Here is an 18,316-nt window from a genome sequence, read left to right as displayed (position 1 = left end):
ATAAATTGGAAGCCTAGAGTAGATGAGAGCCAGGCAGGGAGAGCAGGTCCAGCGGCAGTGCAGCCATGTGAGTTCTCTAGCCACCGCTGTGGTTCTATTTGTTGAGTCTCTGCCAATCTGAGGCCAGACTGTACTGGCAAAGGCTGCACCACACCCAAGTAAAGACGAACACTCACCTGCGTCTCCATCACAACCTTGCCATCAAGAAGCAGGGACTACCGCTAGTGAGTTGGCATCGCCTTATGTCAACACATGCATGCACACTGAATAAACTAGCCTCGTGAACATTCTTTTCACACGCTGCCTGCAAATAGACTTCAAAATGTGCACTGGTCACGAGGCATTAGCGAGTGATAATTGACTTTGCAAGTAAGAATCGGTGGGCTACCTTCATATGAAGACTGGTGGGTCTGGGCGACTGTCTAATGCCAGGCTAGTAGGTTGCAACTGGAAAATGTCCCACTAAATTATCCTGTATCAACCTGAAAAAGTTTTTTTTAAGCGATGCGACTGGCCTGTGGTAATGAAGGTGCACTGTTAGCCTACATCTTGGCCATCCACCTCTTCAAATCTAGTCCTCAGTTGCTCAACCACCACTACCAGAAGGTGATTCACGGAAGCCGGATACAATCCTCATTTCCGACTGAACTGCTTGCTGGGGCCTTACCCATGCTGTCAGACTCTGCCAGGCCTCAACTCAAGCGGTCTCTTTGCCTTCTCTTCTCTGTTTAGGGGGTGGAATGGCTACAGAGCAGTGTTCCACTGCCAACCTCTAAAATAAAAACGTATGGTATTTATTTGTGACACTGCACACACCACCATCGTAGCCTTGTCTGTATAGAGGTGAATTGTGACCCCACCAATGCTGGCAGCCACACTGTTTGTGAGCTGAAAAGTAAACTGGACCAAAGAGAGCAGGAAAGGGCAAGAGGGAGGTCATCGAAAAAATAAATAAAAATAATAAATGTCTAATGTAGGTGGGAGTAAACGTAAAGGATAAGGATAGTGGTCATTGGGATGAATGTAGAGGTCTGTGTAATCCAAAGAAGGGCCAAGAGCTTCCCTTTAGCCGTCCATTACTAGTGTGCTGTTACTACTTTAAGTCCTGTTGCGGATCCGTGAGCCTTGAGGTGCTCTCAAGAGATCCTAACAGTTGTGGGGGCTACTAACCAGATGAACATGTTGCATTCCCTCCTGCCGATAGCCAGAGTGGGTCCAGGAGGGCCTGCTGAATGTTTAAATCCCAGAATTGGCCGTTTGTAGAATGAGTGCGGGGGTGGGGGTGGGGGGGCACAAAAGGAGAGTTTGAGGAAAGGAATTCACCCACAAAGCGAAAATACCAGATTTGCATCAGGTGGAGGAGAAAACGAGCTTCTCCCTTGATTCGGAAACCCAACACGGGAATGCAGTTTGAGAATTACATTCAAGGTAAGGCTGTGCAATGCATGCATGCAGGCTATTAAGAAGACCTTCACTTTAAGGACAGTGCTCTGGGATGGCAACTGTCCACTATAATGCCTGTATGCAGAGGCTGCCTGTTACCTTCAGACCGTGCTTTGAAACCTTCCTCCACTGCAGAGGTGTATTGAAGCAATACCCAAATGAGCACTGAAGCACCCTCCCATTTATTCCCTAGTCCTCCAACGGACAGTTTCTATGGGCTAGAAACCTGTGAGGAGCTACAAGTACTCTAAAATGAGTGTGGTGCTTAGTCTGTTACTCCTCTGGGAGCAAAGCCCTGTCCCGGGCTGCCTGGAAGTTCTTGAGGCCTGCTAGAACTTTATGGCATGGCAATGGTCATGTTGGGGGGTGGGGGTAGGGTGGAGGAGGTTGGATTCCCCTTGACATGTGAAGGATTCTAAAGGGGCGTCACATTCCTGATCAGGACTCTTGATACTGGCCAAGGATGCAGCTAACAATTAAAACACTTTCACTTTATTTACTAAGAATTCAGATTGAGAAGGCACCCAACCCATGTCACACCCCCTTTACAAATACCCCGGGTCGCAATGGACCATGAACCAGGCCGGTGTGTAATAATACAACATTTATTTTTAAATCCCTATGGAAATCACACAAATTGAATATAGGGCAGCAATCACCAGTGTGGTGATAATTGCTGTATGATGATAGGACACACTTAGTTTGATCTTTTAACATAAGAAACCCAATGCACAATTGAATAAAAGCAAGATTACTTTTCAGGTGTTTTTTTTCCTATAGCACCACAGTTAATGTTTCCCTCTTCAACATTCCCTTGAGCCCCTGTTAACCGAATTTTATGTGGGTAGCGAGGAGTAAGGTATACTAGGCAACAAACCGAATTAAAAGCCGACCTTCCACCTCTGAATGGAAGGCAAAATTGGATTTGAAAACCCTTGAAATTGGGCAAAATAGCATTCAGTATTACTAAATATTTGGTTTACATGTTCGGTTGAATGAATAAGGCAAGGATGAGTATGGCAGGATCCAAGAAGTCAGAAAATTAGCAGGCTACAAGGCAATGTACTAACAACGGGCATACAGTTCGGAAAATCAACTTTGGAAGGACAAACACAGTGCAGCAAAATCTTGTGTGGAGAAATTGCAATTGATTAATTTCATGGATTTAAAATGGCAAAATGGGTTGACATTTGGGCTAAACAGGCAAAATCAGAATTCGGTTATTATGCTAAAGTACAAAGACACCTCAGAAGTGAAAGGGTAACTCTGAATGGATGACAGTATCAGATTCTTACAAGGAAAGGAAAAATTGTTTTTTTTTTTTTTTTCAATGAAAGCAGTTGCACACGAAAAATCGGTTTAAAAGGAAAATGACAAGTTTTACTGATACTATATTTTAGTGGCTAGCAAAGGGGAATGCTGCCCGTGATGCATGTTACTTTGCAAGTGCAACCCCTTCATGCTGTGTGTCTCTTTAGATGGGAATTTAATCAATATATTCCAAATAGTGCTAAGGACTTAGCCAATAGACTGAAATGATTGGGAAGAATGGCGCTAACACATGTAGATTACTATGGATTTTCCTAAGAACCGGGTACACATAGGGTTCTAACAATTTTAAGGATTTTGCTGGGGCAGTTATAGGATTTCTATGGGATTGGACATTCTACAAGGGAACAAAGCAAAGGATGCCATTTTTGGTTACTGGGGAGGGGAAATAATTAAAACAAATACTTGAGTGGGGTAGCTTGGACAGCTAACCTGGTCTGTGGACAGGGGACAGGAATCTGGTCACTGTGCAGTGGCCAGGATCTCCTCTAGGAACTTAGCGAGGCAACCGGGTTCTGGTCTCAGTAGATAGCGAGGTTCATCAGCTGGACAAAGCAGGTCCGGTCACAGGATGATCCCAAAAAGGTTACCACAGCCTTTCCCCCTTTCTCCCTAAATTATTGGGATCTTTATGGGGTTTAATTCTGGGTGATGGCACTGCCTGGATAAATCGGCTAGCTCTGGCCTGGCTTCTGGAATTTTGCAGGATAAATCTGTGATGTCTGGATCTCTGGATGCGCTGGAGCTGGAAAGTCAGAAGACGGTCTTTCCAGAGCTCCCTATGCATCTCCTTTATAATATAAGGAGCATGACCTCAGAGTATTTTTACTATTTGGGCTGAACTAAGCTAGGTGTACCTCCTAAATCGGATGGGTCAAGCTGTACTGTCGCCTCTTTCCTGGAAGCAGATTGGACTGAAGGAGGTGACTCAGTTTATGGTGTGTGCTTTTATGATGTACAGTGCCATCCCACAGTTATTTTTGGCAAAATTGGTTGACACAAAAATGCACCTTTTTACAGTTGTAGCGCTTTTGAAAATCACATAGGCAGATTCCATATTTTACACAGATCCTGTCATTCCAACTCCCACGTTTGTACAATGTTTAGTCCTTCTAATAATATTTTGCAATTTCTAATGGGAACCGTGTCCCCTAAAAATCTACAAATCGGTACACTGAAGCCTATCAATGTGGGACATATTTGCATCTTACTTTCATAACTGTCATGTACAAGTTTTTCAGAAATGTCATTTTTCTGGCGTTTGCGTCCCTCCCATGTTAGAGAGGTCCACATCGTCTTGTTATAAAGGCGCGAAAATTACATTCAAACTGTTAAAATTTCACATTACTGCGTTTTCATGTCGAAGAAATACGTTTTAAGAAGAAAAGTCTTTTGACCCGTGTGGGCTGGCTTTGTCCCCAAAGAGGGGCAGTTGTTCCACCCCCAAGCCAAATGTCTCTCTGGCCCAGAGGTTGTCATGACGACTTTGATGCTGGCAGTTGCAGCTGAGAAGAGGTGTCACCAGGAATTCACATGTGTCCTGGCAGTCCATGGTCTCATGCTGCAGCAATGCCAAGCAGTCTATTTCTCAGACACCGACATCTGTCCAACACAAAGGTTCTCTGAAACTGACATCTAACAAAAGTAGAGAGCTTTTCTGAAGAGCTTGGACTGTTAGATTGTTGCAAAGTAAAACATTTGCTGTGCGGCTGGAGTACATTTCTCTGCTATTTTACAGATTTGACTTGACACATCATGCCTTTCAGGGAGGACTGCCCTCCTTTGCTGGTGTGTAGCCTGAAGGTAGATGGACATGAATGTGTTTTATCTGAAGCCAACTGTGCAATGTTGTAGGATGATTGGTGCCAAGTCATTTTGAAATGCAGAACATTTACTTTTCTTTAGTTGGAAGGTTTGAGCTGGCAGCATAGCATCACTGCACTGGACTGCTTTTTGCATTCTTCTTCTTCTTCTTATTGGTGCACATGAATAAAAATAACTTTCAGCAATTCTCAGGGTGTTCTCTGTTTCATCTCTCCACCTGTGCCTGGTAAAGACAGCGCAGCCATTCTGCAGGTGACTGCTGAAGTGCAGTTTGGTGGTGATGTTGGGGATTTCTGCTGGGTTGGTAAATGTACCCCACAGACATGAGGCTGGGCTCTTCTTGGAGTTAATCTGTATAATCCATCATTGCCTACCATTCTCAACCTCGGCTGTAGTTATCTATAATGCTAATAGAGGACAACTGGGCATTCGTGGACTCGGGGAGATTGTAGGGTCTAATTGTGGAGGTCTACATTGGCTGATGAGGCCCCTTTCCTAAACCAAGGGCTGATAACATGTATTATTTATTTGGCTGCATGTTGATTACAAAGTCACTTTCCTGCTGCTCCCTAAAGCCTTTGTGGGATATTTTCAACCCCTTTCCTTCACCTTTCAATATGTTCCCCAGAAACATCTAAGTAATGGAATGAGCAAGAGACCAGCTAGGAGGACACATCCTCATTTCATGAACACACACACACACACATGTATCGGACCGAATGGAGATAAAAAGGCTTCTTTTAAAGTCTGACAACTCCAAACACCACTCCGATACTGAGATGAGGAAGAGCACTATCGAGGCATACCAGAGGAACAACCACGCATGTCTGTATAATGAAGTCCTCCAGAGTCAGGCAAGAGAACTCGGCGACCCACACCAGGAGTTACTTACCACATCTGATGGATATAAAAATGCCTGCCGTTCTGAGGGGCGACAAATGGGCTGGAGGAAAGGAAGCTGGAGACCCAGGAGTCTGGGGCAGTGTTGCGCAGGAGAAGGGGACGCTGTAGTCGTGTTAGTCTGTGTGAGGGTCCAGAGGTCATGCCACCCGCTGAAGGAAGTCTGGTGGGGGAGCGGCAGTGGAGCTCCCTGTGACTGGTGCGAGAAGCCTGGAAGGCAGATTGTAAGCATGGTGCAGATCGCGAGAGGAAGGCAGTCTGGATAAGCCGGGAAGCAGCTGAAGCCTGGAGGAGCCAGTTGCGAAGGACGTCTGGAGGAAGAACGCTGTTGTGTGCGACCGGTGAGGGCTAAACCAATGTACACTCTGACTGGGCGTTCTGGTAACATTTAGTGAAGTTCTTTGCAGCTGCTGAGTGAAAGGCAAAGTGAATAAAAGTGCAATTGAATGCCGGAACAAGGATTATTGAAATAACAAAGTGCAACCGATCGAAAGCAATTGTGAATACCGCGCAGTGAAAAAGTATTGAAAACATTTATGAATACCTCAGTTGATTTGAATGCTTAAGAGTGCTGCGAAAACTAAGTAGTGAATGAAACAAGTCAATGAGCACAGTGTGAGAAACAAGTAAAGGAAAAGTCCAGAAAATACTAAAGCGGTACGAAGATGTAAATCTTAATAGTGGCCCAAAGTACAGAGGGGCCAAGGCATGGTGCAAACGGAGAGCGAGACTGGTGTTGCCTGCACAACTCTGGATCTTGCCAAGAGCCAGAGAAATACAAACCAGGATAATAAAGTCCATGGTGGCTAGAGCGGCCACGGGAGAGCTGGAGTATGGGACACTGAGGAATCGAATAAGCATCACTGTCCGATGGAACTTGTGTTAAGTGTTGATGGAAGCAGTAAGAAAGGGTATCTGTTGTGTAACTTGTAATGGGTGGACTGTGTGGTCCGACAACTGCACCTAGACCGAATGCCCTATTTGGAAAAAGCCAATGAAAGTATATTTGAAGTCAAGCTAATGTGTTGCTATATCTTTGTCTGGGAAACTGAAATTGAGAACCATAACTGTTGATTTTGAATGCTGGAAGCTTGAACTCTTGGGGAAAGGAAACCCAATCTTTTGAAAACCATTGTGAACATTGGAAGGGGAAGCTGATCCTGAACCAAGAGCTGGAAGAAGCTCTAAAAACGTTCTTTTGAACTATTCTTTTGAGACCGACATCCCTACACATTGTACACAGTTAGTTATGAGGGCAAGTATAGGTTTTGGACACACATACTTATGTTGGACGTCCTGACACAGACCATCCTTAATTTTCATTAGGTAGGGAAATCCAGCCTTAGCATAAGGCAAGTTAGGCCTTACTCCCCCCTGCCTTTTATGTTAAATCTACTTTGAGAACTGATTTTGAATCTACCAGTCATGCTTCATGATGCATTTACAGCGGTAACTAGGCAGGTGAATCATTTGAAAACCATGTTTATATTCATTAAAAATTTGCGGAAGCGCACATTTATTTGCACTATAATTGACCCCCTTAGTGTGCATTTTTTGAGCAGCATCGAGAAGTGCATTTTATTTTATTGAATAAGCATTTTTCTATGCCTAACCATCACTAGTAGTCCCAGTGTGGCTTAGTCTGCTGGAAGATAGAAAAACATGTATGAGGGGAATATAGAAGATGAATACCGGGGAAATGGATGCTACAAGCACAAGAAGGGGAAGGGTTGCAATGGTGAAAGAATGTCTTCTGATGGCATGAGAGCGTGTTGGTCCTGTTACGTCGACCAAGTGTCTGCAAAATGTAGGAGGTGGATTTGCCCTAAAGTTTTGTGATAACTGGGTTGTGTTTCTAAGGCAGATTTGGAGAAGTCTAAATTAGTACACAATGTAATGTTGGATGGCTGATGGGTTTGATCTTGCTCGGCAATCCTGCAAGTTTAGTGGCTTATTTGCCTGGGCGTTTTAATACTTTGTACCCCAGATTAAACTACAGAAGGTTTATTCAATGAGTGATTTGCCGAATCCCAGTGTACTGTCACTGCTTCTATGGGGGTAGCCCCTTCCCATGGGGCTAGGGAGATGAGGCCGCTACCTGATAGTCCCTCTAGGGGTGGTACCCAGTGGGTGGATGTCATGGGGAGGGAAACCCTTAATTGGATCAGTGACAAAGGCCCTGGGAGAACACAGTATTCACTTATCCCTTTGGTGTCCCCTCTCTCATACCCCACTGCCCCCCCCATACCTCTGTTAAAGTAGAGTAGAGGGTATCATTAACAATACTGGGACGAGGAAGAGGGAGACTTACCCAGGCTTAATACAACATACCACTGGGACAAACACGGAGCAGGGAGGAAAAAGCCCACTGTGAACCAACACACATGGTACAGCTTTCAAGTGGCAGCCTCATTCCTAAAAAGGGAAGGAGGACTGAATGAAGGGTCAAGCCAGCCCTGAAGGAGCACGGAATGAGACCCCATTCCATGGCAGGAGTCCCAAAAGCTGGAAATGGGATGCAGAGAAATGTGAATTTCAAAGAGGTTCAAGTGCGGCGGACTTGGCCGATAGCAGAGAGAAAAGAATCACGACTGGTGAAAGCGGAAAGAGAATCCGGATGCAAGCAGTCGGAGCCATGGGGGAGTCTGGAGCTGTGGAGCCGTGAGAGACAGAACGCTGAGCCCAGCATCTACCGAGAAGTTCTTCTCCACCTCCAGAAGAGACCAGAGACTTCCCAAATGTAGAGAAACAGTTGTACCGGTTATTGGGGCACCGAGGGACCGGAAGGAATTGAAAAGCCTTGTAAATGAATCAAAAAGGGATGACAGAGGAATTCTACAATTTGATACGAACACTGGGACTAAACCTATGTGGGAAAGTACCAGGCAGGATAGTATACCAGGTCTATCAAAGTGGTCAATAGGTGAAGCAGGGACAGGGACCCTGCAGAAGAACAGGGTCTGACACCCATATGACTGCGTGGAAGCCGTGCCAGTATACAACCGGGGCTGGGCCCAAACGGAAACTGGCAAGGCCCATCAATAAGTATATAAGGATCAAAGACCCACATTGGTGCAAGTACCTATAACCAGTTGGCTGGAGCCAAGAGGAAGTCTGGGAGATCCTGAAGGTATGGAAGTTTAAAAGTAGGAAAAGTGATGTACTCCAGTCTCGCAGGTCAGTGAACTGGACTTGATACGCCATTGATGTCTACAGTATTAAATCATTTTGGAAAATCTACGGTTGGCTATGGTAGGTTAGTGAACCAGGTCTGATGACTGTACAGCTACATTTTTGTTTCACAGACTGAGGAAGAGGATTCCCCCAGGAGAGTGGGGAACTGTTTTCCGTAAGAAACTATGCCTTGGAGTCTACATCCAGAATGAGGGGGGGCCTCCTTCTGGATTCATGAGACATCCAGTTTTGCCTTCGTTTAAACGTGTACAGAAATGGGTTTAGATAGAGGCCAGTGGATACTTTATGGACATTCTGACCGGGTCCTTAGTATTTTTGTTGAGGTAGGGCAACCCCTCATTGTAAGTAGGGCCAGATAGGCTTTTCTTCTAAGTTTGTGGTTGTAAAGAAGTTTATGCCAACCAAAATGCCACCTCTGTGTCCGACTTGTACTTCTGCACCCTTACAATGCCTAGCCTAAGCCAAGTGTGGCCTAGTCATTGAAAAGACTGTGTATAAAGGTGAGTGTTGTTAGTAACAGAAGGTAAGGAAATGGAGTGGTCAAATTAATAACCTTGACATCCAGGAGCTCCATGGTTTAAACATTTTTTTTTAAAAAAAAATTACAAAAAAAGGTTGGGTTTCGATATAACGTCCTGAACGACTTCAGTTTAGTTTAAGATGACAGGGTGGTGCCTTACTTGGGAGGTAGCCTATCAAAGTATATCAACACTTAGCCTTTTATAGTGAGGAAAATGATCTCCAACTCCACACATGCAGGATGTGTTGCAAGGGCTCGATTTCTGTTCTGAACGTGGTGACAGACTGGTACCCTCTCTCCTGCTATTTTAAAATGCTAGACTGTTACCACGAGACTGGGAAATGCTCTGTACAGCGCTTTTTGCTGCAGTAAGGCCAATGTGCAGAACTGCGGAGTAGGGAGGGAAGCTCGCGGATCACAAAGCAACGAACGTGAACACTGGTGTGGTCAAAGATCTGCACTGAGAGCAGTTGGAAGGCATTCACAGGGAAAGGAAGCACGTACTCTTATATCCCATGAAGACTCTTATGTAGTCTCAAGGCACGTAGGGGAGGGGGAATTGGGGAGCAGAAAAAGCTAGGTGTTTTCTGCTTTTTATGTTGGGGGGGGGGGTTTATATACTATATATTTTAGGTATTTATATTATACTGTGGCAGACACTAGCACCGTGGTCTCACAACGCTGAGGCTGGTCAAGAGAAAGATAAACCGGGATGCCTCAAGGAGTGTCCAGATGGTCTGTGAGAAGGAAGAGCACAAGCGGGTTGGGGGGAGGGGAAGGTGCAACACAGATGTTCTGATTACAAGCCTTATACTGCGTCCCGTCACCACGCTAGCAGTCTGAGTGCCCAGGCTTGTAACGGGAATTGGCAAATTATGCCCCCCCCACGTTATCCAGACTGTAGTCTGCGGAGAAAAAAGAGTAGACCCAAGGATGAGTTGTTGCCAAAGGTTAGAAGGAAGGTTTTGTATTTGCTTGTGTGTAGATCCATCGAGGTCCATCATAGAATGGTATTCTCGAAGCGTGTTTGGCATAAAGCGGATTGCCTGTGGAGCCACTTAGAGGAGCAATAGGTAGTTAACACATGGTGTGGGGCTGTGTAATGGGCTTGAGATGTTCTCTAGCTGACTGATTAAATAACGGTGGCTTTTTGATCTGTGATCACCCGTTGCATAGTTCACAGGGGAAACTCCGGAATATGAGACACCAGATGTGACCTTCTCTAGAGTGGGCTGTGGTACCGGTGGCCCGGTCTAGAGTGGGCTGTGGTACCGGTGGCCCGGTCTAGAGTGGGCTGTGGTACCGGTGGCCCGGTCTAGTGTGGACTGTGGGGGAAGGTGGCCTGGTCTAGCGTGGACTGTGAGGGAAGGTGGCCCGGTCTAGAGTGGACTGTGGGGGAAGGTGGCCCGGTCTAGAGTGGACTGTGGTACTGGTGGCCCGGTTTAGAGCGGGCTGTGGGGGAAGGTGGGCCGGTTTAGAGGGGACTGTTGGGGAAGGTGGCCCGGTCTAGAGGACTGTGGGGGAAGGTGGCCCGGTCTAGAGGGGACTGTGGGGGAAGGTGGCCTGGTCTAGAGTGGACTGTGAGGGAAGGTGGACTGGTCTAGAGTGGACTGTGAGGGAAGGTGGCCCGGTCTAGAGTGGACTGTGGGGGAAGGTGGCGCGGTTTAGAGTGGGCTGTGGGGGAAGGTGGCCCGGTCTAGAGGGGACTGTTGGGGAAGGTGGCCCGGTCCAGAGTGGACTCTGGGGGAAGGTGGCCCGGTCCAGAGTGGACTGTGGGGGAAGGTGGCCCGGTCCAGAGTGGACTGTGGGGGAAGGTGGCCGGTCTAGAGGGGACTGTGGGGGAAGGTGGCCCGGTCTAGAGGGCACTGTGGGGGAAGGTGGCCCGGTCCAGAGTGGACTGTGGGGGAAGGTGGCCCGGTCTAGAGGGGACTGTGGGGGAAGGTGGATGTAGTTGGGGAAGAAAAGGCTAGGACTGGCAGCTGTGATGTGCACACATTCTAGGTAATGTTGGAAGCCTGGTACTCGGGGGAGAATCGTGTGATGCTCTGATAATATAGTGTCGCAGTGCTTGTGCTGGGGGCTGCGGGCGGGTTACATGGCTGTACCATATCATTAGTATGGACACCGCCAAGCAACACACCCCAAAACATGGCAGTTTCAAGTGATTTCCGACGATAAAATGGAAATTCCGAAGTGCCCTTCAGTTATTGCAACATGGCACTTCGGTGCACGGCTGCTGTTTACCTGTCCTCGTGGCGTCAAGACTTTGCTCATTTCTTGTTAGTTCTGCCCACTTTGGGATGGCTGGGAATGGGCATTCGTGTTTGAGCCATTGCTTTTAAGGAGCGTTTTTGTGGAATGTGCACATTTTATGTTTTGGTGATGTTAAAAAAAAATATTTGTTTTTTAAGGCTCAGAAAAAGAAAAACCGGACTTTCAATCGTCCAAATCGGATCAATTGGGAAAGTAATTACTTCGGGAAGCCACTGCAGGACTTGGTGAGCGCCGAGAAGCCCATCCCGCTCTTCGTGGAGAAGTGTGTGCACTTTATTGAAGATACAGGTAGGAATCCTGCTCTTGTTACATGCGAGTTCATAATTACTCAGCTGCGCCCCTTTTATTTCACACCTATCCAAATTCACTGTATGGATAAGCAGCTGTTTGGAATGCGAAACGTTACACATGTCCACACCCTCCATGATTGCAAGTGTTGCACGCTCTTAATACCAACACAAAACCTTGCTCCGCCTTGTGGTGATAAAAGGAGTGCCGTCTTGCCATCACCTGGCGGGCTTAATACTGGTCTTGTTGTCATGCCAGTTTTGTCTGTCATCACAATGGAATATGTGAGGGCCTGACCCGGCGTATGCGAAGGCAGCTCCCCCAATTACATGACGCGCTGCACAAGGGCTCAGGAGGCAAAGACCTGGCACTTGCCAGCGCCATGTTTCACTCACTTGGGTCCTCGCGCTCTCTCTTTATGCTTTCACTTGCAGGCTTAGAAAAAGGGGCACTGGCCCATCGGGGTGCTGGAGTGCTCTGGGATTATTGTGAAGGACTTTGGATAGGTTTTCCGGGAAGGAGCTGGATGGACACTAGCCTCCGATCATCCCTGCCTTGTGCTGCTTCACCATAGCAGGCCTGGGCCTCTAGACACCGAACAGCATTAGGAACCCTCGCAAGATGCACTCTCTGCAGTCCACTCCGGTGTTCTTTAGCAGTGCTTTTCGTGGGCACGTTCCTGTGCATGGCAACAGAGTGGCATAGCGTCCAGCTGCCGTTGTAAGACTTTGCAGCGCATTCGATGGACGGATCAGGTATATGACTGGTGCCGGGACTGGCGCTGCATGCCTGCTGCTGTGGTGAGCGCCGTGACCAGCGCTTTGCATACTCGGGGTCTGCACTACCTGGATGTAGGTGGATCTCTGCTTGTTGGTAAGGCGCGTGAGGCGCTCCATGCAGTACACAGTGCACTGCGGCCCCTGCCTGCAAGAGTTACTTAGCAGTTGCCTAATGCTTACGTGCACGGCAGCTATAGGATAGAGCAGAAATCAAGTGGAGATGGCGCCACAGTGTGGGTGGCTGCACAGGCCTGTCTGTGTTTCTCTGCATGCACAGGCCTGTCTGTGTTTCTCTGCATGCACAGGCCTGTCTGTGTTTCTCTGCATGCACAGGCCTGTCTGTGTTTCTCTGCATGCACAGGCCTGTCTGTGTTTGGAAGCAATCTAGGTGTGGCTGAATGTGTCCTAGGAAAGCAAAGCTCGCGTGAGTCTTGGATTTTGCATTTTGATTAGAAATGATGACTTCTCTTGAAGCATGTCCAGGTTCTCTGCCTTTTCCTGCATACTCCCAACTGTATTCATATTGAACATAACCCAGCTTTTCCCAGGGACTCCCAGCTCCTGGCTTTCATTCATGTTTTCATGTAACCGCTTATGCTGTTCCTCGCCATGCAGGACTAGCACTCTAGATGTGCAAGCACAGGCTGTGTGCTGGGTGTGACATGCATATTGCACAGTATAACGGTTTGGCAAAAGATGTGATGGTCTGCAAGAAGTGGGGTTGTTCATTCTCAGCTTGCCAAGCATCATGCTAAGGAAAGTGAAATGCCTGCTGGGAGTAGGCTATGATAATGGGTGGTCTCTCCTTCTCTCATCTGCCAGCTCCCAGATACTTTTTGCAAATGGTGCACAATGCCTCTATTTGAGAGACGGTGTGGCAGTGTCAAAAGGTGAATGGGGGGGAGGGGTGTCTGCAAAAGACCAGTGCTAGGGGTTCAGGGAGGACCTCAGGTTGATTGGCCTCGTGAGGCCCACTCCCCTCTTCTTGCTGATTAATCGACTCTCCTATAAGATCGCCTACTGCCTTACCCCATACCCTCCCCCCACCACAGGCCTAGGCTTTAGCACATGAACACTATTTGAGCTATCCTCAAGTTCTACTTTCCTCTGTCCCATTACACGTGCCCCCACATCAGTAGCTAAGCAGACCCTATGCAATGGTGGTAGTAGTAGTCGTTTATATAGTGCCTTTTCCCATTACTATGGTCACAAGGCGCTTGTGGTGGGAACGCCCTTGGGACAGGAGTCCAGAGTATGGGAACTTTCTCAGAAAAGGCTTAGAATGTGTGTGCATTTGGTCAGGATAGAGAGTTTGGTGCGCTGGCTGGGCTCCAGTAAGCAACCCAAGGGATCAGGCATGTGGACGGGTGCTGAGGGAAGTCAGGTGAGTGCGCGACTTCAAGAGACTTTGTGTTCAGCTAGACTGACTTTGTTATAGGTCGTTGTTGAATTCTAATTCATGTGTGTGGAATGCCATGCCTGCGGCAGATGTCTACCGAAGTGGTGCGTTTGTACGTACCTTGTGGCTCGGATGGAGCTTTGTTATTGAGTGTTTGATGAAGTTATCCGTGTGAGAGTCCTCTAGGTGTACGAACAGGTCTGGTGAACCCTCTCATTTCTAAGTGCAACAAATCAGCTAACCCTTGCATTTCTAAGTGCAACATATTGGGCACCTCCAATGGGCAAACCTTCACGTCTCCTCCACACATTACCACCACATGCAACATGTCTGCCCCTCTTAAGAACATCTATCAGGTTATTTTAGGAGCGCAGCAGGTCATCTACATTATGTTCTGATGTTTTGGTAGTAATGAAGTGGCAGGGTCTTAATTGAGCACAGTAATGGCTGTGCCTACCTCCTGTGCCTCTTTAATTTAGTTGCTGCTCTGGTTTGCTATGTCATGCGTCCCTGGGCGAATGGGGGCAAACAGCAAATGGGAACTGCCCTTTGTTTTGGGCCCTTAGCGGCTGCCTGACAATGTTGCCCTGGGAGGGCCTCCGAAATGAAGCTGTTCTGGTCACATGGGGGGACACACGGACCAATTAGAACTGAATGGGCGGGCAGGGGGAGTGGGTCGGGAGGTCAGGGAGTGGATGAGGTGAATGAGAGAAGGCAGAGGGAAGCGGCCTGAGGAGGCTGCCAGGACAAAAGGAAAACCCCACCTGAATGCCCTAGCAAATTGCTAAGGGGTTGGAGTGGGGAAGGGAAGAAAGCTGGAAACAAAGGACTACTACACAAAGACCGGGAACTGTAACTGCAGACCAGCTCAAAAAACAGATTGCAAGTCGATGTAAAAACATATACAGATCCCTTCAAAAACCACCAAGCAGGCCCTTGAACTTCTTACCAAGTGATTCTCTTCCCTTTGGATAACCTAGAAAGCAGATATGCACTCAAGACCGGAGTACTTCTGACCTACACTCATCAACACCACTGCTTTTGCATCTGTCTATCAAGACTATCCCCCCTAAAGACCCACCTCCCCTTTCTTACAGAGCCACCCGCTGCAATGCAAACCTAAATTGCAGATGAGTGCTAAACAAGAGCACTTACTTGGCATAACATTCCACACCATCACTGACACCTTCAGCAGGGACCTGTCCTGAAACCATAGCAATTAGCCAGCTGCTGCTGAACACAATCTTTGGGATGTGGGGCAGCCCCATCTGGTCCAGTTTGCAACAGCTCCGAACTTGGTAATGCCAGTCCTCCTTAAGCAAAATCCTACAGCAGGATTCTCTGCATAGTTTGTTTACATGGTCAGTGACACATGCCCACGCTTTTCTTCCAATTCCCCTAATCCAGAGACTGCTGATGAAGATGTAGCTGGCGCCTGCATGATCACCCTGATGGCCCTGGCATAGGCCCACCACAATTGATTTTCAGACCTCCCTCTCCAAGGAGGAACTTTTAGCCCCAAAACAATCTCTCGATCTTCTCCAGACAACTGGCAGATTTTGTACCACAATCCAGTATTGGAGCATGGAAGCATGGCTCCTCTGTTCACCACAGAATTCCTACCTCTTGGAGCTCAGAGGAATGCAGGACTGTCTTTCATCCAGCAGGGATACACCTTCAAATGCGAATGCTTGGCACAAAGAAAAAAGTATAAACCAGTTCAGACTACGCCAGCACCCACTGCAACCATGCCCACTGGAGTTCACAAAGTCAGGCCGGTCTCATTCTTTGTCATGAGTCCATGTGACATCAGTGTCTGCATTCTGAAGGACCCTATACCAGCTAGTTTGTGAGGATTGTCTAGGAATTCATGAAATTACTGTGAGGCATGTTGATGCCAGTGAGCTGAGAAATGGACTATCGTAGTGACTTGCATCCCGTTAGTGCAATGCATGTCAGCAGTATGGTGTAAAGTTGCGGATTTCCACCTTTTTGCTTCCATTCCAACACGTACAGCTCAAAGCCACTGGGCTGTGTATGAAAGGCCATTCATGCACAGGCCTCCTTCTTGTGCTGAAATTCTTCGTCTGAACTGCAGTGATGCATCCTGCTAGTCTTTCGCGGCCCAAAAATGCAAGCCAGCCCACGATTCCAAGTGATGGGTGGCCTCTGCCACCCCCGAAGAGCAGGGGTGAGGGAAAGAATGGAGGCAAGTCCTGATGCCCACAAGAGAAGCTTTAGGCCTTCAGCCACCATGCTCTTTTGTACCAGCACTCCAGAACGTTCAACTACCCTCGCTCCCAGAACTACTAAAAACGACCCCAAGCTCAGCAGCGGAGGCCTCCAAGACTGGAATTTCAGGGCAGCTCCTGGAGGCTCAGAATTCATTCATGAAAGGACCGAGCAGAGGAGATGGGAGCTCCTCCTCCAAATCATCCTGGCTCCCACCAAAATGGGTCCCAACCCCTCGCAAGGGATTGGAGGAGGCAGAGACGGTGCAGCGAACAGACTGCACCAGAAATGACCCACCACTGAGGGGGTCACTGTGCTGAGAGGAGAGTTGTGATGCCTGTGTAGCAGTCGCTTCCTGAGGCAGAGGTTCCCCGATAATGTCCTTGGTCTAACTTCCTAAAGCTGTTGCCTGCATTAGGAACTGAAATGTAACAAAAAAGCCTGTCCTCTAATGGAAGAACCAGAAGGGGGCGACGGTTCCAAGATGGGAATACACCTGGAAGATGCTTGTAATCCATGGCTTGGAGTACATGAGTGGCGAGGATGAGGGTGGTAGGAGCGACGGGCATGCCAGCATGGAGCACCGGAGGGTTCAGGTGAAAGGATCCCTACCTAGTAATGAGGATGTAGGCCGCAACCCAGATGACGCTCCAGAAGGCCAATGAGGAAACTGCCACCATTTTCACTCTCTGTGTGCCATTGTACACCTTATCTTTACTGCTTGACGTGTTCTAGGAGTCCTGATCTGGGCCATACCAGTGAGGCGGGTACTACAGTATGTGGCAGCAAGGGAATCTGTTGCCTCTGGACTGAAGCGGAGCGTCCTGCTACAGGTCTAGAGTGTTCTGGATCCATCTTATCTAAGCAGCAAGAGTTTTTACCTGGCATGCGCAGAGCGGATAACCTGATACCTGGCCAGTGCATGGTACGGCAAACAACAAAGAATTAAAACCAAAAGTGAGGTGCACCCAAAACTGGAGACTCCAACCCGTCTGGTGAGGAGTAAAGTTCTGTATGGGTGGTGGGCGCTGCCAAGAAGGATGCAGCATAATGCAATTGTTTGTGGATTATTTTGTGTTTACAAAAATGGCATCTTTGAAGACTGTGGCGTAAAGTGGACTATGGACTAGGATTACAGTAGGCCTGTGGGAACTAATTGGCGTTTTTAATTGGAACAGTAGGACGTTCAATTTTAAGGCATGAGACTATTCATGAAAGGATGGACAGCACTTACCCAGGCCCCAGGCAGCCCCTTTGCCAGACGCAAGCTCTTTAATGCTGTGATCCCCTCACATAGAGCTCTATAAAGGCGGCCAGTGACATGGCCATCTGCTCACATGTGGAAGACCAAGGCATGGTCCCGTGATAAATAGCCAAGCTAGCTGAGGGCTCAGGGGGCAGGAAAGGGGCACAGTATGTTCCTGAAATTCCTCTTCAGGATTTGGTTGAGTGCGGACAAGGCTAGTCCTCTTTTTAGCAGCAGGGCCAGAGGTCCGGTTGACTATTTGGATGCAGTCACTATGGAGATGTCCAGGATGTCGCGTCTTGGTTCTTTATAGAGTTTAAGAAAGGTCAGCGCTTCCATAGTTCGAGTTCAGAGATGCCTATCATTTGTCAGGACGTTTTTTCTTCGCATCCCCCCAGACATATTCTTTTCCAGACACAAAGAAAGATAGGGCAACCTACATATATGAACATTGCACAACTGTTTGGCTACAAATACTTCACTAAATATCTATTGTATAGGACACAATACTTGGTGTACATGCATTCTGAATCATTCCAAATGTGTGGGCTTCTTAGCACAGCCTGCAGATGTTATTTTGTATTTATGTAGCGCCTTATGTACCATTGGTATGGTTTCAAGGCGCTGGTAGGTTGAACGCCCTCGGGAACCGAGGTAGAGGGAGTGAAAAGGCACGTGTGAGCACCAGGTTTGTGTGCAGCCGATGTGGTATTCGTGTGATAGCTGCTTCTTAGCGGTAGGTGTGGTGGTTTAGAGATCAAGAGTATGTGTTCGTTCTGGCAGGTTGTTATCCAGACCAATACTGGCTGCGTTAGGCCTGAGGAGAGAACGCCTAGGCTGGAAGGTGTATAACCAGCAGTGTTTAGTTAGGATGATGTAAAGTATGA

At 47.7% G+C, this 18,316-nt stretch overlaps 1 protein-coding gene across 1 annotated transcript in view; it reads left to right on the top strand.

The window, feature by feature from the left end:
• ARHGAP5 (Rho GTPase activating protein 5) overlaps nucleotides 1-18,316 on the top strand; it is a 513,384-nt gene that overhangs the window by 204,585 nt on the left and 290,483 nt on the right. The window contains exon 3 of the mRNA XM_069638466.1: nucleotides 11,623-11,773. Coding sequence (XP_069494567.1) covers nucleotides 11,623-11,773 — 151 coding nt within the window. The remainder of the gene's footprint in view (nucleotides 1-11,622; nucleotides 11,774-18,316) is intronic.

Source organism: Ambystoma mexicanum, chromosome 14 (assembly GCF_040938575.1).
Source record: "Ambystoma mexicanum isolate Mex_15411 chromosome 14, UKY_AmexF1_1, whole genome shotgun sequence".
NCBI classification, from domain to species: domain Eukaryota; kingdom Metazoa; phylum Chordata; class Amphibia; order Caudata; family Ambystomatidae; genus Ambystoma; species Ambystoma mexicanum.
Note: the sequence above shows the minus strand (reverse complement) of the source record. Positions and strands in the feature narration are given on the sequence as shown.